Source organism: Pieris brassicae, chromosome 8 (assembly GCF_905147105.1).
Source record: "Pieris brassicae chromosome 8, ilPieBrab1.1, whole genome shotgun sequence".
Taxonomy (NCBI): Eukaryota; Metazoa; Arthropoda; class Insecta; order Lepidoptera; family Pieridae; genus Pieris; species Pieris brassicae.
In genome coordinates, this window is record NC_059672.1 from 1,697,857 (window position 1) to 1,723,725 (window position 25,869).

The window sequence follows — 25,869 nt, forward strand, 5'->3', positions numbered from 1 at the left end:
TTCCAAAATTTAATTCTTCAATTTAACTCATGGTTTATAGCAACACTAAACACTTACATCTCTTGAACTTGATTTTAAAAGAGCTTTTGTATATCAACATGCCATATTTAATGTGTGCGCCAAATACTTAACTGGGCTCGGTTAGCAAAAAAACAGGTTTTGAAAACTTAAGCAAGACATGGCATGTACTAAAGAAGAAATAGAAAGAAAGCGTTTAGCCGCTTTACAAAAAATAAAAAACCGAACCCAATCTTACCAAAACAAAGCTACTCCAGGGACTTCCACAAGCCAACACTCTGTTTATGGTCCCCTAAAAGAGTGTTCTAGTAATCACTCTTTCCATCCTTATCTAAAAAAAGAAAATAGTGTACCAGTAGATACATTTGTACCAGTAACAAAAGTGGTCAGTGGAGCATTATCCTTAGTATCAGAGGATAGATTTGAAGTAAATCCCTCAGAATTTTGTTCTCCCCTAATCAATATTTTTAATTCAATACCATCAAAAAACTATGGTAAGATTTTTAATTTACTTGTTTCTATTTGCTATCAACTATAAAACACAATTCTTAAGTACATTTATTATTTTTAGATTCTAAATCCAAGTTATGGAACTTTTCAACTGCCGATTATGATGAACTGATATCAAAAGTGGCTCCATTAGCCCCTCACATTGTTTTAGGTCCTCTTCCACCATATGTTTTAAAGGTATGAGTAAAAGCTAAAATTGATAAGGGAACAGATACAAAATAGAAGGTAGTGAGTGATTTAATAAACTATTTTTATTACAGATATTAAAGGATAAGTCTATGAACCCCAATTTAGTAGATTTATCACCTATAGAAGCAACTTTGAGGAATAAATTAATGCCTTTTCAAGAGGAAGGAGTAAGGTTAGGATAATTTTTTTTAAAAATGAAGTTCAAGTAATTACATACTAACTGCATAGTCTAGTTGGAATGTGTGTACGTAGTGTAGACTCAGTTTTTGCACTTATGCATAAGCATAAGAGTACAACGGGAAAGGAAAGATACCATACCATTTCTCTGATTAATTTTCCTAAAATATAAATAGCCTTGCAATCCTTATTAAAATACTGCCTGTATACGCCTATGTAAGACCTATGTGTAGTCATACCTATTCATAAGAATCTCGACCAGAAGTCACTGCAATGTGAGGAACATTGATCTTCACAACAACCTTGGCAATAAACACCATAGGCCATTGGAGGAAGTTGGCCCGGTTCACACGCCACTGATAAAGCTAAAAAATCATCCCAATCCGTTGGTGCATCAATTGGTACCTACGGGCCTTGGCCCGTAAGAAGCCCCGACACGTCTTAACACATCCTGACAATCCAATTACATCAGCTTATGACAAATTAAAACCTGCCCTCCGCCGATATTCCCTAGACGCTGCAACACCCCGAGCTGAGCTATCAAGCCTCTTCAGCCCAACAGATTCCAGTAAAAAAATACTAATTTAGCTTTAGCTTTTACGCGGAGTCTCGGACTGGGGTAGACTAAATCTAGTCCAATTTAACCCCAAGAAGACACTAGTCTGCGCGTTTTCCGCTAAAAACTTCCTTTGTCGCTACTCCCCTCTTTGAAGGCACTCTCCTTAAAGCCTCAGCTAACTCGGAATATTGGGCGTTGACATATCGAATAACGTCCAGTTTCGCGGTCAATTGGAAGGGAAGGCTAAATTAGCCTCCAAAAAGCTTGGTATGCTCAGCAAGGCGAGACGGTACTTCACTCCGGGCCACCACTTGCAACTCTATAAAGCGCAAATTCGGCCCCACATGGAATACTGTTCTCACCTCTGGGCGGGAGCTCCCCAGTACCAGCTCCTTCCACTTGACCGTTTTCAACGAAGAGCGATTCAAATCGTCGACGACCAATCACTTTCCATGCGGCTTGATCCCTTGGCGTTGCGTAGAGATGTTGGGTCTCTCTGCATCTTCTACCGCATTTACCATGGGAAGTGTTCAGAAGAGTTGTTCGGTCTAATACCCGCAGCTGAGTTTCCATCCTGACCATCCGTATCACCTCGACGTCCGTCGTTCCACAACTGAGCGTTTTCTAAGGCAGTTTTTGCCGCGCATTACCACTTTGTGGAACCAGCTGCCCACTGAAGTATTTCCGAACCAATTCGATTCGAGGGTCCTTCAAGAAAAGAGCGTACCAATTCTTGAAAGGCCGGCAAAGCACTTGCGAGCCTTCTGGCGATGTGAGTGTCCATGGGCGGCGGTATCGCTTCACATCAGGTGAGCCTCTTGCCCGTTTGCCTGCTATTACAAATATCATTAACTCGTTGAATAATTTAAATGTGATTTTTCAATATCTGTCACCTGATATAATATCTGTATGTTGCATTATTTTTTATATCCCCAATTAAATCTAGAACTAGTCAAATTTCCTTAAAGATTTTTGTTTGTTAGGTTTGCAGTTTAAGATTAAGGATCAAATGTGTGTTTCTAATATAATTCTTTTCAGGTTTGGTATTTCCCGGCGCGGACGTTGTATGATTGCAGATGACATGGGATTGGGTAAAACATTTCAAGCGTTGGCTATAGCCAGCTTTTATAAACATAACTGGCCACTTTTGATTGTTACTACATCTTCTATGAGGTGAGTGATATATTATAAATGCTATTTCACACAAGAAAATATAAATTATCATTAGGCAACCTAATTAATTATTACATTTGTAATGTTCAATAACATCTATTTTTTGTACCTATAATGTAGAAAGTTGCGAATACTTTTATTGTTTTTCGAAGTAATCTCCGTTCCTCTCTACACATCGTCACATTCTATGGAACCACTGAGAAAAGCAGTGGGCCCATTCTTCCTTAGTGGGTCTCTTCTATGGCATTTTCGTACGCTTGCACCGCATCTTCAGGGCTCGTAAAACGAATACCTCGAATTTTATCTTTAGTTCTTGGTAATAAATCGTAGGGCGCTAGGACAGGACTGTATGGCGGATGATTCATTATTGCGACACCTACCCTAGTGAATTATTCAATAGTCTGTTTTGCGGAGTGCGCTGAAGTATTGTCGTGGTGAGGGAGGATCCTGCTTCGAGGGCGCTGCTGTCGATTGACATACCAGTCTGCAGTAACTGTCTTTCCATCGTCTAGCACAACTGTCGCGACATCACCTTTCCGACCAAAGAATGAGGCAATCATCTTTTTTCCTTGACTTCTTCCTTTATTTTCCTTAGTTTGCCGATCCCCGACAGGAAACACCCACTGAGCTGATTGTCTTTTGGTTTCGGGTTCGAAGCAATATATCCAGCTTTTATCACCTGACGATGTCAAATACAGCGTTTGAGTCACCGCCGTTGAACTTATCTAACATTTGGCGACACCAGTCCATGCGAAGGTGTTTCTGGTCGTCGGTTAAAGTGTGAGGAATCCATCTGGTACAAACCACCACCTGACGCCTAAATATTCGTGTAATATTTTTTGAACTAACCTAACCATTTACAATAAAGCAAAACACGGAATTTCCAAGCTCTCAGTTCTTCACGATCTCGCCGAAATAACAATAATAAATGAAATAATCATGGCGGAGTCTTGCTTTACATTGTTAATCAACACCCTGGCTTTCGGTCAGACAGATAGTTAAACGTTTTCGACGTTGATTTATTTAAATCAAAAAGCTAGCGCCTTGATTGAATATCGACATTTAATTAACTGTCTAGAGATTCAATTAACTCTCTGATTTAAATACTTTACTGCGACATATATAATGGGATGGACATTTTATGGATTCAATTCCATATATTTCAGAGAAACATGGCAGAGTAAGATTCATGAGTTGTTACCATCAGTCCCTATGATGAATATAGTTACCTTAACTACGGGAAAGGATGCACAACTGGTTGCAGACAGACAGGTTTGTACAATAGTAGCCTACCTCAAGAAATTAGCCAACAAAAAATATATTTTCAATATATTATTATATGTCACTGAATCAAACCGATTTTTAATGAATTCAGTTACACACATAAATACACATCTACACCCTACATGCATGCTTTCTGAAATATTATTGTAGTCTATCAACCTTTTTTTATTGACGTTTAGATTTAAAAATTATTTTGTATAGTAAGCTGTTAAGTTTTGTGTAGTAATCTGTGAAGTTATAATCCTTTTGAGAAGGAAGAAAGGTCCTTCCAATGGGGCCAAATGTAACGATCTTCAATCAGTTTAACCACAGACTGGCTGGAAGGCCCCAGTGGCTAAGGTCCAGAGGTAGTATAACGCCGTCTGCACGGTTCAGGGTATGACGTCATCGTAGTGATTCGTAGCCACAAATTGTAGGGGTCGCTACACCCTTATTACACCTTACAAAGTCTTCATCTAAGTTTTGCCCCCTACACAACAATATTTCATAGATTATAGATTACAATCAATGCAAGGCTAATTAAATAATATTATGAATATTTAAATTAGTAGGCCATTTCTTTCAGACTGAAGTGGTCATCGTAAGTTATAAAATAACAACAATGCACACAGAACTATTAAAGAACAAAAAATTTGGAACTATTATTATTGTAAGTAAATACTATAAAATTCTAAATCAATATCCATGCAGTCACAAGTTTTTGATCAAATGCCACTTAGGCAGGCTGATTTATCCATTCTTCAGACTTTCCAGCTTTATTCTCAACTCGATTTTGAAGAATCTAAATGAAAACGTCTAAAACATCCCCTTAATGAGGGGGGGGGGGGTCAGTCGAAACAAAACAAACCGAATGAAACATGGTAAATCCAGGTGTATATAGTTATACTTAATAAAGGTCATGTATTTTGGAGCAGTGTGTTATATTGTGAGATACAAACGTATATGTCAATGTCAACGCCTCTTGTACCAGCCACATCACAATCAAACAAAACGTCATCTTTTTATTTAAAGATTTACAAAGAAATCAAAATAATTTATTCTAATAGGTAACACAATGTACACTAATGAAAGTCAAAAACAGAAATGTGTATGAAATGCTTCTAATTTTACATTTCCTGCTACTGAACTACTACTGCTGCTAGAACTGAAGAGAAGAACTGGGAATCAACTCTCCGTCTCACTTTTTTATTAATTATTTAAAGTTGATCATATGTTTTGACATCTATGGATTATACTTGATACTACAAAGACAACTTCTGTAGTGCTATATGCTTGCTTTTATTTGTAGGATGAGTCACACTATTTAAAGTCGCACAAAGCTCAGTGTACGATTGCTCTAGTGTCTATAGCACGGCAGTGTTCGCGAGCGATATTATTAAGTGGTACGCCTGCTTTAAGCCGCCCTTCGGAGTTATACACGCAATTGGCGCTTATCGAACCGAAGTTGTTTTCATCTTATACAGAGTATGGTGAGTCTCTTTTTAAAAAGTATTATAATAACGCACAGGGTTGAGTTAAGAGATCAAAAAAATCATGTGAAAATATTATTAGCAAATATCTGTCGTTCGACACAAATGGTATAAATATTCTTTATTCATTCATTCATTCTTCATAGCTTCAATCCGTTTAAAAAGTGTTTTCTTAATACTTAATTCTTAAGAGGCTGGCGACGCACTAGCGAGCCCCAGAGGGCATTGAGATGGTCAATCACTTAACAAATTCATAACGAGTTAATTACCATTTTTAAATTAAACAAATTTATTACTGTTTTTATAAAAAAATTAAAAAATCTCCGACGAATTAAACTCCAAGACTAGGATTGACAGGCGAAAACATATTATTTACAAGTTGTGACATCGTCTATTTGACAACAGTGCCACATACTTTTCTTGGCCGAAAAGCGTCGCTGTCATGGATATTAGTATTGCCAGTAAATAAAAATTAACCACTATAAGGGGTATAATGACAACAACTTAATAATTTATTGATATGTCTTAATAAAACAATGTATACTGGAATCGAGAAAATACATTTATAGGCTTAAATAATTGTGACACAAACTCAGGAACAACTCTTATGGTAGGTTTTGTTATCTGTACTATTAATATAATATCTTTTAAGATACCTAGCAATCAAAACTTTTCGATAGTTAAAACTCGCCACGGTAATTAATAATGCAAGTAATAAAAATAAATACATTTTAATTCATTAGATGTTGGTATATAGTAATTATTATTAGCACCAAGAAATTACATAAAATAAACAATGTCAATCTGACATTTCAAAATGGCGACGGTAGTACCAATTTCAGCCGTCGCGCCGGCCAAGATAAGTGTCGCTTATACTCTGTTACCGTTTTTGACACGTAATGTATAAAAATCTTTAATAGATCTGTTGATAAATTAAATGTCAAATAGGATTTTTGAAAATGCATAAAAGTGGCGTCTCTGGTAAGACGAGAATTTCCTTTACTTTATAAAGAAAAACAACAGGAGGAAAAAATCCTAATTGTTTTTGTTAGAGACTTAGAGACTTTCTCCATAAAGACTATTCAAATTTCCAGGTAAAAGATATTGTGCGGGCAAACAAACAAATTTCGGGTGGGACATGTCGGGACAATCCAATTTAGCGGAACTGCAAGTGATTTTACAAAAACGATTCCTAATTCGAAGGACCAAGGAACAAGTGTTGACTACACTGGAGGAAAAAACTCGGTATAGCTTTTGCAAATATTTTTATTGCGCGTGCGACTCTCAACATTCAGATTGAATCATAGCTCACCAATAGACTTTGCTATTCGCGCACTATACAAAAACGCAATGTGTCAGGCACAGAAGGCTGATCATATGTCTATTAAGAGAAAAGAAATGAAACAGATAAACAATTTTTTTATCATAACCTATATCTCGCAACTCAGCTCAATTACCATCTTCTATATTCTATGCTTTTGAAGAAAATTCTCAAGGAACTAGAAATGGCCAGTAAATAAAGAAATAGAGCCGTGTTGGCCTAGTGGTTCCAGCGTGCGACTCTAATCCCTGAGGTCGTAGGTTCGATCCCCGGCTGTGCACCAATGGACTTTTTTCTATGTTCGCATTTAACATTAAAATTTAACAGTGAAGGAAAACATCGTGAGGAAACCACCTTGTCTTAGACCCGAAAAGTCGACGGTGTGTCAAGCACAGGAGGCTGAGGCTATACCTAAAAAGGTTATAGCGCCATTGACTTGTAATGATTTCAATTGAGTTTTTGTACCACGGGGTCAAAGTTTGCAACTTACGGATATTGAAATAACGTTATACTTATTGGAATCGACAAATATCTAAATAATTGGATCGGCCGGCAGATCAGCCGGGTCTGTGAAACTGCCGGTAAGGCTAGTGGCTGAACCATTTATATAAAGCTATTCAAATTATCGTGAGCCCGGCATTGTCACTTATTTATTACACACAATTCATATAATGCCTGACTGATTTTTTTCAAATGGCAACAAATTTTTAAGATGTCTTATAAACTTTATTAAATTGAGATATAAAGCTTATTTACCTGAGATATAAACTATATTAAATTGAGATATATACTTAATTAACTTGACATATGTACTTTATTAAATTGAGATATAAACTTAATTAACTTGAGAAATAAACTTTATTAACTTGAGATATAAATTTTATTAAAGTGGGATATAAAGTTTATTAAATTGAGATAAACTTTATTAAATTGAGATATAAAGCTTATTTACCTGAGATATAAACTATATTAAATTGAGATATATACTTAATTAACTTGACATATGTACTTTATTAAATTGAGATATAAACTTAATTAACTTGAGAAATAAACTTTATTAACTTGAGATATAAATTTTATTAAAGTGGGATATAAAGTTTATTAAATTGAGATAAACTTTATTAAATTGAAATATAAACTTTATTAACTTGAGATATAAATTTTATTAAATTGAGATATAAACTTTATTAAATTGAGATAAACTTTATTAAATTGAAATATAAACTTTATTAACTTGAGATATAAATTTTATTAAATTGAGATATAAACTTTATTAAATTGCGTATAAACTTTATTAAATTGAGATATAAACTTAGAATTGTTTACTTAAAGTTAAACTATTTAATAACCGGAAAGTGTTGTGACTGTATAAGTTTTGTAATAATACAACCAAAACCAGAAGAACAGTCGCTTCTGACATTAACCTTCCGAAATATTAAACTTCACAGAGCGTTGCACAATTTACAGACTATCTCAAACAGGAAGTTCATTTATCAGGCGCGGTATTGAATTTTAATGTCCTCTCATCATACACGTTTGCTCGCGTATAGAGCCGAACTTGCGTTTCTAAAAATTAAAATTAATTTTATATTTTAAGAATGTTTAACTTTGCAGGGAATCTATTTTACTTGATGCGTCATTACTCGAGTTCACAAAAGAGGAGCAGAAAGGGCTAAGCCAGATGGCAGAGGCCTTTAAGAAAAGCAAGTCGTCCGAAAGACACGCTGCCCTACTATCGTTCTTCAGTGAATCTGCCAAAATCAAGATACCTGCAATATGGTGATTATATTAATTTGAGTTCTTTGGGCAGTTTTGGTCACTTTTTACCTTTATTATGAGACACTATATAATGACAGGCAATGGCTACCGTTGATGAGAGATGACAGTTGAGATTTGACAATCGTTTTATTCATTATTCACTATTGACAGTTTCTAAGAGAGATGACACTTGACATTTGCTGTATTCATTTTTGAGAAGGTTTTTATGAGTGATGACACTTGACATTTGACAATTGTTATATATTTTGGAATCCCCTTGTGGGCCTTAGACTCCGCCATTAATCTATTTCGTGGTTCTTGCATTCAATTTCGAAGCCCTATTGTTTTGAGGTCTTTGATAGCTCCATTATACCAACGCAGCCTCGGTCTACCGGGCTTTCTCTTGCCAGGTTGTGAGTACATTAAGGACTGGGGTTCTGCGTCCGCCATTTGGTGTTGATGTGGCCATTTGATCCTGTTGCATTTTATGAATTGGACGATGTTGTCAAGAATGTTACAAAATTCCTCATTGTATCGAAAAAGTTGAATCCAGTCGTCGCAAACAAAGCCAAAAATTATTTCAATTTTTATATACATATATCGCTTGTCCCGGGGAACAAAGTCGTTTAGCACCAGTACGACTGTTTTAATGTTTTTTAACTATATACACTAAAGACATAACACAACATTAAATAGGTAACAAAAAATAGTGTTCATTTGATATATAGTGTAAGCTCCATCTAACATCCCTCGATTTAACGACGAACTCCCTCAAGCGTCGTAATCAATTCGCTTTGGTTGGTTTAGCTTGTCTTCCAATGATACATTCTACATAGCATTACACCCACTCGCAATAACGACAATTGATTACTAAAGTACTTTAAAAGTTGCTACAATTAGTTAAAACTGCGCAGCTGTGTACGTTCTTTTGTTTCTTTATTAGCCTAGCCCGCAATAAAATCGACTGTCGGCATCATGCATACGAACTTTCTAAGAAATTCGTTCTTTTGTTTACATATTGGGATTGCTTGCACGTGTAGACTATTGTTGACCATGACTAATAAGTAGGAGTCAAGGATTATCAAACGATTTTCTTATCTCCATTTAACGACAACTCTCTATAACGCCATAAAATACACAGTTCCTATTATACTACTATACTGTTTATGTATTGTACTTAGTATGCAAGTAATAATAGGACATTACCATCTTTTATTCATCCTTAAAAAAATAGCTTTTCCACTTCGTTCCACCCGGGGCAAGCCATATGTAGTAAATATATATGTATGTCCTGAGTCTAATTTTAAAATCACACAGAGCGCTACCATTTGATAGTAGGCTGTTCTTAAAAAGAATAGGGATGTTGTCGTCGGTCAGACCGTTAGGACTGACTTTGCGAGACGCAATATGCAAGTAGACTACATCTATAATAAATTAAATAGGTTGCTTAACATCTACCCTCTTACCGTCTACAATCTAAAAATACGACTAAAGAACTGGCTCATGAACATACCCTACGCAGAGTTGGAGCTTCTTCTGAGGCCTAGTATGTAGTACAGACTTTATTCATTCACTCACTGACTCACTGACTCACTCACTCACTCACTCATTCACACATTTGCACTCACACACTCACTTATGCACTCCAGTGTGTTGATAACAGTTAAAAATCAATAACAAAAAAAAAAGTTAATAGAAGATGTAACTAAATTATATATAAATTAAACATTTTAAGGAATGTATAACTAAGTTTGTTATGAAAGAGCTGGAAACCCTGACACAGGTATATTTTTTACTTAAAAGGGTGTTCCCAAATCTTACACATTGTAATGAAATTGAACTTAAAATGAATAAACATATTTTATTATTATTATTTTATATGATGAATAAAACTCAAATGTGTTGCTGAAATGTCTTTCAAGAAACATTAAGAGTTTGTGATTTCCATAATCTTCTAACGCTTAAAACTTCGAATTCAAATGTAAATTACAGGCCAAAACTAACGTCTTTTCCACAGACTAAAACAAATAATAAATGAAACATCATTTAACACATAATAGAAAAAGGACCGTTTAAGTATTACGTAAGCAGATTTACTGCAATTATAAACCCCTATAGATATATAAATTATAACCCCCTATATAATAATAGTACATAAACGTATAATTTTTTGTAGAAATCCTCGAAAATGCATTTCGTTTTCAAGCATAGAAAATGTGTAAAAAATTACAGTAAACTGATGACGTCATCACTAAATGAGAAAATCAAACACATATATAGTGCTAATCAATAATCTAAAGAATCTAGTCTAACAAATATAATTATTTCCTTACATACATACTAAACAAAAAATACCTTATATGGTTACAGTAAATATTTACGACAATTACTGAAGGATTTCTCTGGGAAATTCCTAGTTTTCGCTCACCATAGAAACGTGATTGATGCTATATGTTCGACGTTGGATGAAGTCGGGTTGCATTATATATGTATAGTCGGCTCCACTCCTCCTTCAACGAGGGCGGTGAGTTTCCTTTCCTTCATAAATAAATAGTATCTCTATAATTTTTAAGAGCTATATTGGCTTCAACCTGCAACTCTCATGGACTCTCTTTCTATGTGCGCATTTAACATTCGCTCGAAAGGTGAAGGAAAACAGAGAGGCTTTCCTTAGACCCAAAAAGTCGGCGTGTGTCAGGCACAGGAGGCTGATCACCTATTTGCCTATTATTGACAAATGATTATTAAACAGATGCAGAAGTCTGAGGCCCAGACCTAAAAATGTGCCCCCTGTTTTATTTTTCATAATTTTTTAGGAAAGACCTCATTACTATAGCTGTATGGTGATCATTTGTTTTTTTTTTAAAGTCACAGAAAGTCCATTGGTGCACAGCCGGAGTTCGAACCTACGACTCAACGGATAAAAGTCACTTTCTGGCCTGCAAATAGTACTTTTATTTAAAATCATTTACTTAAGATATCTCCACGTTCACAAGTACTGGGTTAAGCAGCTGAGTTTCATCAGCAGACGTCAAGGCAGAATACGAAATACCATCCGTATCACCTGGACGTCCGCTGTTCCACAACTGAGCGTTTTTAAAGCCAGTTTGCCGCGCACAGCTGCTATGTTGAACCAGCTGCCCACTGAAGTATTGCTGAACCAATTCGACTTAGGGTCCTTCAAGAAAGGAGCGTACCAATTCTTAAAGGCCGGCAACGCACTCGCTAACCCTTAGGCATTGAGAGTATCGGAGGCAGTATCACTTAACACCAGGTGACCTTCCAGCCTGTCCCCTGTCACGTTAACATTTTCTAGTGATTTATAGTTAAAATAAATGTTTTAATATTTTTCTGTTTACCATTTTATTTAAAACGATCAGGACCTCGTTGATAAATTCCAACATTCGGAATCGTGTAGATGCGGTGTCTTGTCCATAACGGCCGCATGTTCCGGCCTCACCCTTACCGCTGCAGATCTTGTTTTGTTCGCGGAACTACATTGGAATCCGGGGGTAATTATTTACAGTTTCTAGGGACCATGGACGTGGGACATGAGACATTTGCCAAATAAACCACTGACGCTACAGTCTTTTAGTGTGTATGTTTCGTAATTATTTGTTTTATGTAATAATTGTAGGTGAGCCCGTGCCTAATGCCGTGTCTGAAGCGGATTTCCTCATGTTTTATTCATACGACGAGGGTTTTAATGACCATATCGTTGCTGGGGTTCGACCCTAACCTCAATATAAGTTAGATATAAGTGAAAATTATTGATCTAATAAAAATGTAACAATCAATCAATTGTCCAATTTGACATCAAAAAATGGTTTGACAGTTCGTGCCATAAAACAATGCTGGAAATTTATGGGCAGTGTTTTTTAGATATTAACTCAAGCGGAGTCGCGTGCGCATCGTATAGGCCGCAAAGGCGGCGTGTGCGCACGGTACCTGTTGGCGCATGGCACTGTCGATGACCACATGTGGCCTTTGTTGCAGAACAAACTCAGTGTAAGTATGCGTTTTTAGTTTACAAGATTGTATAGAGAATGTCTTCTATTTAAAACATTATTATATATGGAACAATATTATGGAGGGCTTAATTAACTGAAGTACTTGTGCTCTCCAATACCAGCTTCTTCCTGTTTACCAAATTCAGTGAAGCACTTGTCGAATTGTCAACCTCCAACGCATTAGTGATTGGCTTGATTATCTCGCTCTTCGCATTTCGTTCACGCAATGTCTAGTGTTACAAAGTGTACTATGGTGAGTGTTCTGCAGAATTATTTAGGTATTCTTCTGCCTTCTTTCAACACATCACCTTGATGGAAGTCTTCCACAGTCTGGTTACCAAGACGCTTTATTTTGCGTACCAATTGCGTACAATTCCACGAATTGTCTTCCTGTCTTCCCTGTGAGATACGACCAACTATTCAAAGTTAGAGTGTACTCCTCATAGGCCAGCAACTCACCCTAAAATTCGGTGTTGATGGGCCGCGATGACTGCCCGTAAATCCTATTCAAATACCTACATTTTTTATAGTACATTCAAATTTTACCTTTGATTAGCTTTCTCCAGCATCGCTCGTATCGCGCGTAGATGTTTTTCAATATTTTTTCGCTTTTTAACAATAATACATTGAAATCAATTTACATAAAACAATAATAATACACCAAATCCCTCATAAGTCGCACAATTTAATTGTTGTCATACACACGTATATACGTGGATTTTTAAAAAAAAAATCACAATTATTATAATGATTCATTTGTTGTCACTTTGAAAAATAATTAATACACACATAACATATAGTTATTGTTGTTTTAGTTACAATATTGTTCTACCTTCAACCTGTTGAGGTTTTTCTATTTAATCCCCATTAACTTTGAGATAGTAAAGCGACTCAGCTCGTATTTTCTTTTGCTTGATCATATTTTGACGTATGACTAGAAAACTTGAAACTTTTAAACTGATATAAAGCTATGTTATCCATGTAGAACTTTTGGCATAGTGGCACGCGAGTCACAGTTGCAGCAAAAGAATTTTCTTTTTACATACATATATGCCGTGCCTTAGCTGCACAGTATATATGTATTGTTACGAAGACGGGTCGATTGCAATGTTTCTAGATTTTTCCACTAGTTAGAGAACTTTTCAGCAGGCTGTAATATGATTTTTGACCGTTTCAGGAGAGGGTCAATCACATATTAGAAAATTGTAATTTTCATAATGTTACCCTAGTTTTCAGGAAGCTGAAACATTTTTTCAGTCAGTTTCAGAACATGTGTAGTCGAGTGGTGCAGTTTTCAGGAGACCCGTTTTCAGGCGTTTTCAGGCCTAGTTATACCCCTTTGATGAAGGAATATTCTAGACCGAACTTTCTAGGTGTGAGACAAGGACGAAATGATACGAGAGAGAGAGAGAGAAGATCAGAACTTTCTCGAAACTAGACTGAGCACTCTAGAACGCCGTACGACAAGGACGGAGCAACGTGCGAAAGAGACAAAGAGTGCGGATGTTCTAGAATTGCGCAATCGCTACTCAGTAGCAAGCCCGCCTAGAAATTTCTCGAATATTGTTTAGAATTATTCCTAGGGATATATAAGCGAGCCGAAACGCGACTAGTCGCCTTTAGTTTTGAATGCGATAACAAGAGTGAAACACCGAAGTGTGCATAAGTGAAGTAATTAGTGACTGTGTTTTTGTGTGTTATAAGTGCATTTCTGCAATTAATTTGTGCTCATAAATTCCTCATTGATTTTTCAAGAAATAAACCCTTGAAGAAATCTACGGCATTTTCTATCCGATCCCCTAGCTCGTAACAGTATGTACTGTGGACTCAGTTTTCGCACTTAGCGACTCGACTCGACTGCGGTCCGTTGTGCGTGATGTTCTGGCTAATTAAGCCAGCCCAGCTTCTTAACTCAGAAGTTTACTGGGCTTTTTGCAGGCCTCACAGAGCTAACTCACTGCTCCGAGAATCGCGAGGAAACCGTTTCATATTGAAGAGATTATTAATTAATTACTTTCAAATTATTATTTTTTTCAAATAGACGTTACTGTTTCTCGTAATAAAATTGTTGTGTTTAATTAAAAGTAAGCCAGAGTTATCTAAGCTAACATTAGTTAAGTTACATTTATATTTTCCAGTAAATAATTAGAAGCGTAAACCAAATGAACGTAATCCCTAAAAACCCTCGTTAAACGTAAATTAATCGATAAAGCTTTTTTATAAATTTGACGATTACTTTAATGATCCTAATCCTTGGGATTGATTTGCTCCAGTTCAAACAATTTGTATGACTTAGCGATTGGCGGTAAGTTTCTGGCCAGTTCTTCTTGCCCGCTCTACGCCCTTGACTTGCGAACTGGTAGTAAATCTAAATTTACAATTAATTTAACTTCTTTTTGACGTTCATAAGTGTACCTGTTTACCTATATGAATAAAGATATTTTGAGTTTGAGTTTTGAATCCAAATTTTTCCCATACTTTATACCATACCATACTTTATAGGTTATAGAAGTATCATTATATAAAGCAAGGTTATAGATTTAAGAACCCTTCAATAAGTCAAGTTACTCTTGTTAATCCAGCGTCGCAACCCCACTAGCCCTAATGTTATGTTCGTTAAAAGCTCATGTACTTAACGCTTAAAGTCGACACCCAGCTTCAAACAAAGAGTTTCATTATCATTTTGTTGTCATACGAATATTGAATATGGCCGAAAATTTTATTAAAAAACAGTTTACAAGCGAATCTTATCTTGATTTTAGGTTCTGAATAACGTTGGTCTAAGCAAAGATACCTTTGAGGATACAACGATGAAACGTCAGGTAATCCATATTTATAATAAAATATATCGAAAATATATTAGGTCCTTACATATGAAATTGGCGTTTTGTCGTACTGGCCACTTTGACCTCAAATACCTCCTCTTTGGTTAGGAATTTCAAATTCAAATTTGTACAGCTATTTACTCAGTTTTTTCGAAATTTGAACAACTTCTTGCAAGGGAAAAAAATTAACTCTGATGGGGCAGTCCAAATCGCCTTCACAGATTTTATTGATTCCCGTCCGACTGGTTTTTTAGTAAAGGGATCAATGAACTATCTATGAGATGGCAAAAGTGCATAGAAAATGGTTCATACTTTGATTAATTAAAGATATTATATTTAAAAATATTCGACTTTTTGTTCCTCCCATACAAAACGCCAATTTCATATGTAAGGACCTAATATATATAAAATTCTCGTGTCACAATGTTCGTTCCCCTACTCCTCCGAAACCGCTCGACCGATGCTTATGAATTTTTTATGCATATTCAGTAAGTATGAGACTTGGCTACTATCTTTTCAAACCCCTAAGTGATAAGGGCTGTTCCCCCCAAAAAAATTTTTTTAGACAATTTCTTTTTGCTTTTATTTTTTTATGATACAGGATACATAAATACATACAACCCTCTATGATCAACCCCTATTTTTTATTATTAGTAGATAAGTTATTTTTATTAAACTAAAAAATATTTCCTATAAATAATATACATGGCAACACGACGATTGCCGGAACAGCTAGTAATGCAAAAAAAAAGATTCCCTTCTGCATGTTCTGTGTAGGACTTTGTCATAAAATTTATTGGCTGTTATCGCTGAAGTATGTAACGTATTCTATGAGTAATTTTAGTGTTTTTTCAGGAAAGCAAAACCAATATAACTCAATACCTTTCGCCTGCAAGAAATAAAAACGATTATATTCCAGGAACTAACATTCGCAAGAATTTTGAATCTGTTCATACGTCAGGTATTCAAAATGATAACTTCCTCGATGATGAGGAAGGTGATGAATTATTGGCCAATTTCGATTTATGATAAGATTTTTTTGTGATTTTAAAGTTTGTAAATAAATAAATTATTCTCTGTAAAAAATCTTTAATTTATTTCACCTTATGATACATATAGAGATAGAGGGGCATGGAGTTCAGGGATTGCCAGTGCAGTCAATTGGCCAGGCTTTCCTTGGTTTCGCGTTTTAGTAGCCTAAAAATTCCCCAACTTATTTGCTGATATATATTTTAACAAGGTCCATCGCGGACTACCGTCAAATCTTTGGCTTCACAATCCATCATACATTCGCTGGAATAAGTTTGACCATTAGAGGCGCAAATGGGTTCCTGTACTTTCGGACATGAACACTGTGGGCCACCTTCGCCAACGACGACTGGTTTTGGGGCACATATACCCTCATGCTCGATATGCAGCTCCTCCAGCGTGCTTGAATCTTTAGCACAGTTGAACAAACAGGGATTGTCATACGTCAAACCATTATTGGCGCATACTGGTCTCAAATCTGTGGTGCAAATACAAATGGGTCCTGGGGCGACTTGGATGTCCTCTCTCTTGTTTCTGCATGGGCCTTCATGTAAGAACTCCGCGACCTGGGTCCTCTGAATGCATTCGAGCTCACATTGATTGCTGTAGGTTTTTTGCCCTTGACCATCGGTACCACAGACTGGACTGTAATCGAACGTGCAGGCACAGATTGGTTCTTCCCTTTTAACCTTGCAAGGACCTTGGTATTTAACCTCAACATTGGTTTCTTGTTTCTGGCAGTCGAGTATACATTCGTTGGCATACGTCTCGCCATCTGTACCGCAAACGGGTTGATGATCAGCATTACACGGACATAGAGGTTCATATCGTTTCACACGAGTGTCGCATTTGCCTGATCGAGCGAGAATGAGGTCAGGATTTTTGGTTGCAGCGCAATCAAGCATACATTGGTTATTGTATGTAGTGCCATCAGAACCACAAACTGGGCTGAAACTTCGAGTGCAGACGCAAGGGGGCAACGCGAAGCTGATGGGGACACAGCTCGCAATAATAGTAACGACACCTGCCAAAAAGAAAACTGAATTATTCATTTGGAAATTATGTAGCTAAATTATATTCGGAAAAAATTTAATTGAGTAAAATTAATTATTTGAATTTTAGATACGTTAAAGAGTCCTTATTCATAAAATAATTAAACGCAAAATATGTTGCTAAGCTAATAACTTCGGAGATGCCTCATTCAAGTCGACTATTTTTTATTTATTTTTTCTTGAAGACTGTGGACTGAAGGTGAAAAGAAGTTCTAGGAGAGTTAAAACTATTGTCATAAAAAAAGTTCTCGGAGGCAGCTAGCATAAATAGTAGTGTAAATGTGTTTTAATTGAAGTATCATCTGTTAAGTTGACAGTGACAAAATAGCATTTAAGTTAAAAGAGGGATTTAGTTTCTATGAGTAAGGAGGTTATATATTTCGGGTTCGTAACTTCGTATACTATACGTATATGCTTACATGAACTGAAACATTACCATAAACATTTTTTTTTATATTCAACCCAATGTCGACAGTCAAAATAGATTTGGACGTAATTTTGTTTATATTTTATTTTTTAGATACTTCATACCTAAAATACTAATTAAAAGTTGATAGCTTAAACCTTGATAATTTTAATTCAGATAAATGATTAACTAGTCTCTCATATAAACATTATTCAAATGAACTTTTTACGAAGCATCTTAGCAAAAAGATGATAAATTATTAATCACCACCATGGCTCGAAAAGTGGGTTTTATCTAGATGATCTGGTAAAAAACTTGTTCACTTTTCAATGCCAAATGAGTTCATGTATTTTATTTTAGCGTTTTGATTAAATTTTTTGCAGTAACGCCTGCCTTTTTGAGTCGGAGCGAAGACTGATTTCAGAAGCGTATGCCTTGACATGGTGACATTAGTGCGAGTCAGTGTTGCTAGGTGAAATAAATTAATCGTGAAATGGAAAGGAATTATAAAAATAAATATATTTGGCGCTACAAGCATCCATGTAAAAATAAGTCACGAGTGTAATATATACTAAATCATACACAAAACTAGTTATTTTTTTTATATTTATTCACGAGATTTCGTATAGTTGTGAATATATCGTTCTATTGCATTTATTCTTGCCACCCAACTTGTGTTTACATAAACTAAGTGTTTTAATTATATTTAATCATATGTAATAATTAACATATTTATATAACTATAGGATTATCGGGTCCATCAATTATGAATATGTTATTAAAATAATAATACAGTTAACGACTCAGTAATGTTCTAAGATTACATTATATCTATCGACATGTTTTCCTGTTGTACTGACTCGATACTTAATTTGCTTAGCGACTCATATGCTAATAATATTATTTAGTTAACATAAGATGAACTGCACCTATGTTTATACGTCAGAATAAATACAGAATAATCGGTAAATATTTAAGAAGCTTGGCTATAAAACGTAGAACAAGCTTACGTCTTTAACTTATTTGTTTTAGGGCATTTGTTTTAAGGACCTCGGTTTATACTTGAGTACTCCTTAAACTGTTAAAACTAAGTCCAGATACTTAGGGCTGTCTAAGTCTCAAACGTCAGAAATGTATTCTTTGACAGGCAGAGTCTTGTCTCTAAAGCTCATCTCTCAACCATTGACAATTGCCAAAACAATCTGAATTATTTAATATACTTGACACGATAACAGGCCTCATCATGTGCCTTCAAAATCTAACCATGAACGTGGTACATTTACTAAGACTTTATAAACTATGTTTTCAATACAATATTTGATCTGTAGAACCAATGATAAAACTTTAAACGTCTTCGTAAATTATAATTTTTAACTTTTATCTCTTGTGTCTCAGGTTTAGTTTGCGATATATTTTTTTTGTAACAGGAGGCTGGAGGCTCACCATGTTAAGTGATACCACCGACACTCACATTGCCAGAAGACTCGCAAGTATGTTGCCAGTCTTTTAAGAATTGGTACGCTCCTTTCTTGAAGGAGCCTTAGTCGGAAAGTGGAAATACTTCAGTGGGCAGTTGGATCCACATAGATTAAACTAATAACTAGTTTACCGCAAACTTTTTCGACACGAACATGTTTTTACCTCGATTACCTTGGCCATGATTCATGTTTGTAAAAAAATTACAGAGATGTATTACCATGTGATTAGTAATATTTGATCAGTATTATCGTTTGTTGCTTTTGACCCAAGAAGATAAAATTGAATAATGCGTTCAGGCGCAGAAGTACTGCCTGTGCCCATTGAAAGGTTAATCTTAACTTTCGGACATGCACAGCACACACTTTTTAATTAGATACGGGGGTTAACGAACGTATTGTACAGCTATAAAAGGCAGTCACTGCAACGTTCATAGGTGTATGAAGATATATTATATATTTTTTGGAACTAGAGGTATATTTGAGTGTATATGTCATAGCCAACTAGCTTTATTATCCTTTCAATCAACAGCCTAGTCTGTTTACGGCGCTGTTTAGTAAAGAGGCTAGGCTGTTTACTGAACGGCTAATTAAGCTAGTTGACTGCGATATACATATTAAACACAAATATTAGACACACCTATCTAATATGACGGTAGTATGATTTCAGAATATATTATAATCAAGTCAAATTAAGTACAGAAGATATGTTGAATTTTTTTATTATTAATATTTTTAGGTTAACATAATGAAGGCAATTCAACTATTGTAATATTATATAGTAGCATGTACTTATTATATGTTCAGATTAAATTACTTTGATCTTTGAGTTTCATAATATTGATATCGTATCTATATAAAAATAAATGATCTTAAATCATAAACATTGTATAAACTCAAATTAAAACAAAATGCATATGTATGCCATTAATTTAATCTATTAGAAATATTATTTAAAGATTATTAAATATATTTTTATTTAACAAAAATGTAAGTTAAAATTATTCAAGGTTCCTATCCAAGGCGAACTTAGTTTCGCCTTAATATTATATATTTACTTAGCCTACCAACAAGTTCATACCAACTAATTTTCCTACGCCATAGTGACGCTTTTCCGCAATAAAAGATAAGGTACTAAATATAAATACATTTTGCCCTTTTTTATCTACTAAAAACCTTGCGCAGTCTTCAAGAAATAAAAATAAACACTTGAATTGGTTCAATCATTCCAATCAACAGATTTTGCGATTCATTGTTTCTATAGTAAACATAGTTTTCTCAATACAATAAGCGTCAAAAGAACTTGAAATAATATGTTGAATTAGAACAAGAAAAAACTAACACGCATAATACATTAATTAGCTAGCCGTGGAAATTGGAAAACATAAATACGTCATCAATTTCATATTTTCAAACGAAAATTTATATAAATTAATTATAATTAAATAAAATAAAAAAGAATTAGCAATAACGTTCGAATTTTTTTCAATTCCGTTCAGAAGTAAAAAAAAACAGTAACGATTTTATTTAATTATATAGTAAAGTATAAAGTTTTTATTTTTATCTATCAATAACAACAAAGATTACCCGCCCAATATGATTTTTAAACACAAATTAAAGTCTTTAAAACTCCCGTCAACACGTTGTCGCAAAAACCGAATATTCAGTCAATGCTAATAAATTAAACTTACCAATTAATAACATTTTCATGACGACGTTCTTGTATGGCACCTAACAATCAACTGATGGTAGATAATCAACTGGTTTGCTTATATACAAATAATATAATGTAGTAAATCCCCAAGAATGCGTCATAGGATTATAAGAGTTACTAGGAAGTGTTTTGTCAAATATAGCTACTATGCTTGTTATTATACTAATTCTATACATCGGTCCAAAACATATTTTTTTATTGGTTGAAGGTTTTGTAAGGCCCTTTGCTAATATAGGCCTTCAATAAAGGGTGAAATAGAAACGAGAGTATGACTCCCGTATGTGAAAATACATACGGAAGTCATCATTACGTTTATATTAATTGTATTAAAGTATTGAAAATTGACTTGACCCAAGCTACAAATTTGGCGCCAAACGGCATACATCATTGTGTAGGTAAGTAAGAGTACAGATAATGAACGAATTAAAGTTTACATAAATAAAACTTTGAATTAACTCTCTTCGCTAAATAGATTTAATAAAAATTCGCGCTTCAACTTTATTTTAACTGATTTAGAGCTTGTTATTAACTTCAAGCGTGGCTATAACTAAAATATATGAAAGGTGTAATACTTCAAGATTGACATTTTACACTACTATTTTTGATGTTCTGAAATTACCTATCAAACTCAGTGTACAACAAAAGCTGTAGCTTAATAGATATTTAGGGTATTTGAGGTTATTCTTAGGAGGAGCAATCTGTAGGGCATTACTGCACGGCTTAGCCCGGACTTTGACCGTTTTACGGTTAAACGTTTCTGAATCTCAAGGGTAGGATTGGCTGAGAGAGCGGGACTGTGTTTATGAGAGGGCTACCGGGGCTAGGGCCCGAGACACCAACAAGGGAAACAAAGGAATACACACACATTTTTCCGGAGTTAAATTTGACATAAAAAGTCATTTATTGAAGTATGTGTCGTCTCCGAATCTAGCTCTCACACAGGGGCGGATTTAGAGCTTTAGACTTCGAAAAACTGTTATAAATTCCGACTAGTTAACAACTTTTCTTTTGATATATTTTTATGTTTACAAAATCGAAAAACTCGACTGACATAACTTTTCGTTTTATTTGGAAAATAATTTAGGGCCACGTGGTCTCCTTTGTTGTTCCGAGGCCTTCAGACTTCTAAATCCGACCTAAATGTGAGAGTAATATTCTGAGACAAGACTTATTAAATAAGTGACTTTTGTAAGTCAAATTTAACTGTGTATAGTCAGGATCCGTCGATGTTTGACTCTTATTGTGTATTGCACATAGAAACATATTTTAGCAGATTATTTTAGAAATAATCTCTAATAAAAACTATGATGGGTATATATGTGTTATTGAGGAATTATTAAAGCGCAGGCCCCGATAACGCACTTCGCGACGCGAGGTACCCCTGGGTTTCAATTTAATTTTCAATTAACCAAGGCGTTTTTACATGTTATATATTATAATACTATACTAATAATACTAATAATAAATATTTTTCTCATACTTTTAGATCATGTTTTTGCGGTTATTTTAAGAAATATGTTTTGTAGAGATTTTAATTAAATTTGAAACTAAAAAGATTCGCACTTATTGCTGATACAGAAGTTCTACAAAACTACCTCACAAAGTCAAAAGTCAGTGCTCAAATATAGAAATTACACATATTTTCTTTTATAGTATTAGTTAGGTTTGTTAATTGACAATCTCGCAATGACATCTAAATATTATGTCATCGGAACTTTGTATATTTGACTTGACATTGACTTATTGCAGTTCTACTCTTTATTTTTCTATCGTTTTATATGAACTGGAACTACTGTTTGAATAATTTCGCTTATTTGCGATAAGGCTGAACGTTTAGCGTTGTAGCCTTGCATTCACATTATACGGTCATTGTTTCATGATAAAAAGATATAAATGGAATATGCTAATTAAAGATATTTTTTCCAATTTCTCTCTATATCTTCCAAGGGCGAAGCTAATCACAATAATGAGACTTTGATATCGACAGAACTACGTTGAACTTCGATATAAAAACGTTCCTGTCTACAACCTAACAAATAAAAGGCCCGTAAGAGGCCAGACATGTTTTAACCGATACGGATTATCCAATCACTATAGCGAATAATAAATTAAAAGCGCGGCAAAGCAAATTCAATGTCAAACTACCGGGGGTACCTTTACTACGTACTTTGCTTACTCCAGTGAGCTTCAGTCCTGCTCCTTAGGCGATTGTCCACCCCGCGGGGTCCGAGTCTCTCAGGAGTCGCGGGAAAATCCCATTCCAGCCGAGCTACGCATACCAGACAGCACAGCTGTCAAAACTCTGAAGGCCCTTCAAGCGAAGCTTTGTGACAGCGCATCACGGGCTGTTCTGGCGAGTCGAGCGTAGCTCGGCCGGTACCAGTCTACCCTGGTTAATTTTTTTATGTCCCAACGTCTCAGCTGCCTTTACTTTTCGGTTCCTTTCCTACCATGTGCCTATTGTTCTTCCAGTATTTTACATATTTAGTGTTACTGTACCATTTCTGGGTCAACAACTTGCCTTAAATAAATAATAGGGGATATTATTTTTACTATATATAAAGTACTTACGTGTAACAATAGAATAAATGCGAAAGAATTTCAAAGATAATTGCTATGAAACGAATGCTAAATGTAATATAAATGTTGAAGACAGTGCCTACGTCTGGCTTACATCTACACTGGCAGAATGACCAGCGCTGTGGAACAACTCTGCTCCTAAGCATAATGCTGAGCCAGGCCCAATTACAACCACAGCACACACGCATTACACAATTAAACCTTTTTCTTTAAAAAAAATTGTTATCTCTCTGTTATTTTTATTTTTTGATTATTGCTTTTTATTTGTTTCTGTGTGTGTGTTTTGTTAGGAATAAGTGTTATGTCTATGTCTATGTCTAAAACCAAGAAAGCAGTGAGTGAGCAATATGTACAGCCTTGTCTCGAACAGTTACTTTTTATTGTAATTTTCTTTCTTTAGTTGGTAGCTCATGTCTAAGCGTCGTAGTTAGCAAGGATCTAGCTGGAGCGGACAATCAGTTTCCACCGGTTTTTTGTCCACTCTTATTAGTGTAGAGTTTTGAAAACAATGAGTCGTTGACCTAATCGACCCATCTGGTTGGTGTTCACGTGATCTCATGCTTTTTAGGTTACCAACCACGATCAGTTGCTCCAAATTTTCATCGCTTCTGCGTATTGTGTGGCCGTAATAAGATATAATTCGTTGTCGGCATCTTTAGCCATGCCGATTCGCCTTTTTATCTTTTATCGTACTTAACGTAACCTTAACAATTCTTTTCACTCCTACAAAGCTTCGTTCTAAATTATTTTGGCATATAATTATAATTTGCAAGAATGCGGTTAGAGCTCATTTTTGGCCGCCATTTTGAGTTGGGCACATGATTGAATTTAATATTAAAATAATAATTATTGTACTTATGTAACCTGAATTTTTATATGCATTTTTTGTATAAGGTAACGAAGTGTATAAATAAATAAATATTTGTGTTCAACATTGAATAGTACAAATAATTGTTTAATAAATGACATCACGAAGGAACTTTCCTGAAACTATTGAAGTGTTTACCGTTTAGTCATAGCTTGTCACAGGATATCTTTTAAGTGGAAAACTAAATTAGTACAAAATACTGAGCGGAAGTCGTTACGAGTCATGGTTTTCTTGACACATTCGTTTACAAATATACTAATTTTGAAAGTAGCTGTACTCGGCGGTTTTATCGCATTACTTCGATTAAGTTACGTGATTTATGCACCCTGCATTTGTCAGCGCAGACGCTTGTCTCCAGCGTAGCAAGTTTTAATAGAGATTTTTCGCAGTTGGCGTTCTGGAAAACCTATGCTAATTATGTTATATTTATTACAAGGTGAGTGATTTTGGTGAATTGTTTAGTATACAGATTAGACAACAATTATTGCTACAAAGATGAAATTTTATCATTGATAAATTTTCCATTCGACTCATTCCAACAGAACTAGATCTTAATGATCTTAATGATCAGAATTATTATTATATTTCATAGAACAGGGAGCATAGACGTACTCTGGCAGTAGAATCGCAAGTGCATTGTCGGCCTTTTGGATAAAATTTATTTATTTAAAATTAATTGTCGTGTCAACTTCCTCGGGTAAGCTGGCGCGGAATCAGAGCAGGCCTATCATAATAAACGGCTTAAATATAAGAGTCTTTACTCCAACTTTGTTTTTTTCCATTTAGAGAAGATACCTTTTTGTGGTTCAAGAGCACAGCGCTAATTAAAGATTTAAGATACTACTGGTGACCTCAGAGCTGGTGCTTTCCTCACTCCAGTAATAAGTATCGCAATTAGGGAATGCAATCCCGACTCGAGATCGTTAATTCGAGATCCCGCGGGATTAGAAATATCAATCCAGCGTGATCCCGAAATTTTCGGGATATCGTATAGTTTAAAAAAAAATTCACGTGACTGAATACGATGAAAACTGCATGTTTGCGATAGTGAGGTTAATTAAAATAAAATATTATTTGAAAGAAAACAAAAGCCTTTATCATTTAATATTACGAACTAAACAACTAACAATTTTAATTACATGAACATAATCAAAACAAAAGTAGGTATAGCTCAAGGAGGTTAAAATTGGTGATTTTGAAAGTAACTTCTAAAAAAAGAGTATCTTCTAAAGTGTCTCAAGAGTGCTATCTGCTAACCGGCATCTAATGTCCATTGCAATGTACCCTATGTAATGTGCAATGTCGCGTGAAGCGTCCCGAGCTGATGTGTGTAGAATCGCTGACCATTGCAGCCCAATCCCGTCAATCTCGAACGGGGTCTCGTCTCGTCTCGTCGTATTATGCTTCGGGACTGATCCCGAAAAATTACACGGGATCTCGCGAGATCGGGAT

At 35.2% G+C, this 25,869-nt stretch overlaps 1 protein-coding gene across 5 annotated transcripts; it reads left to right on the plus strand.

Annotated features, from left to right (window-relative positions):
* Positions 1-58: 58 nt before the first annotated feature.
* On the plus strand, positions 59-16,373 carry LOC123712992 (SWI/SNF-related matrix-associated actin-dependent regulator of chromatin subfamily A-like protein 1). 5 transcript variants are annotated; one of them, XR_006754149.1, is made up of 14 exons: positions 59-512; positions 590-705; positions 789-889; positions 2,492-2,626; positions 3,793-3,898; positions 4,476-4,559; positions 5,199-5,379; positions 6,474-6,624; positions 8,315-8,479; positions 10,829-10,982; positions 11,877-11,970; positions 12,341-12,466; positions 15,231-15,290; positions 16,149-16,227. XR_006754149.1 is itself a non-coding variant. In XM_045666441.1 (14 exons), the coding sequence occupies exons 1-14, from the start codon at positions 179-181 to the stop codon at positions 16,320-16,322; spliced, it is 2,019 nt and encodes a 672-aa protein (XP_045522397.1). In that variant the 5' UTR covers positions 59-178; the 3' UTR covers positions 16,323-16,373. The 5 variants fall into 5 exon arrangements, 4 of the variants coding, with proteins under 4 accessions (XP_045522397.1, XP_045522399.1, XP_045522398.1 ...); XM_045666441.1 differs by having other exon boundaries at positions 11,839-11,970; positions 16,149-16,373; XM_045666443.1 differs by lacking the exon at positions 11,877-11,970 and having other exon boundaries at positions 16,149-16,373.
* Positions 16,374-25,869: the final 9,496 nt, after the last annotated feature.

Coding starts and splice junctions, on each gene's coding strand:
- LOC123712992 (XM_045666441.1), top strand. CDS start 179: ATGGCATGTACTAAAGAAGAAATAGAAAGAAAGCGTTTAGCCGCTTTA. Junction 11,971..12,340: donor AACTACATTGGAATCCGGGG/GTAATTATTTAC, acceptor AGTGTTTTTTAG/ATATTAACTCAAGCGGAGTC. Junction 15,291..16,148: donor ATACAACGATGAAACGTCAG/GTAATCCATATT, acceptor GTGTTTTTTCAG/GAAAGCAAAACCAATATAAC.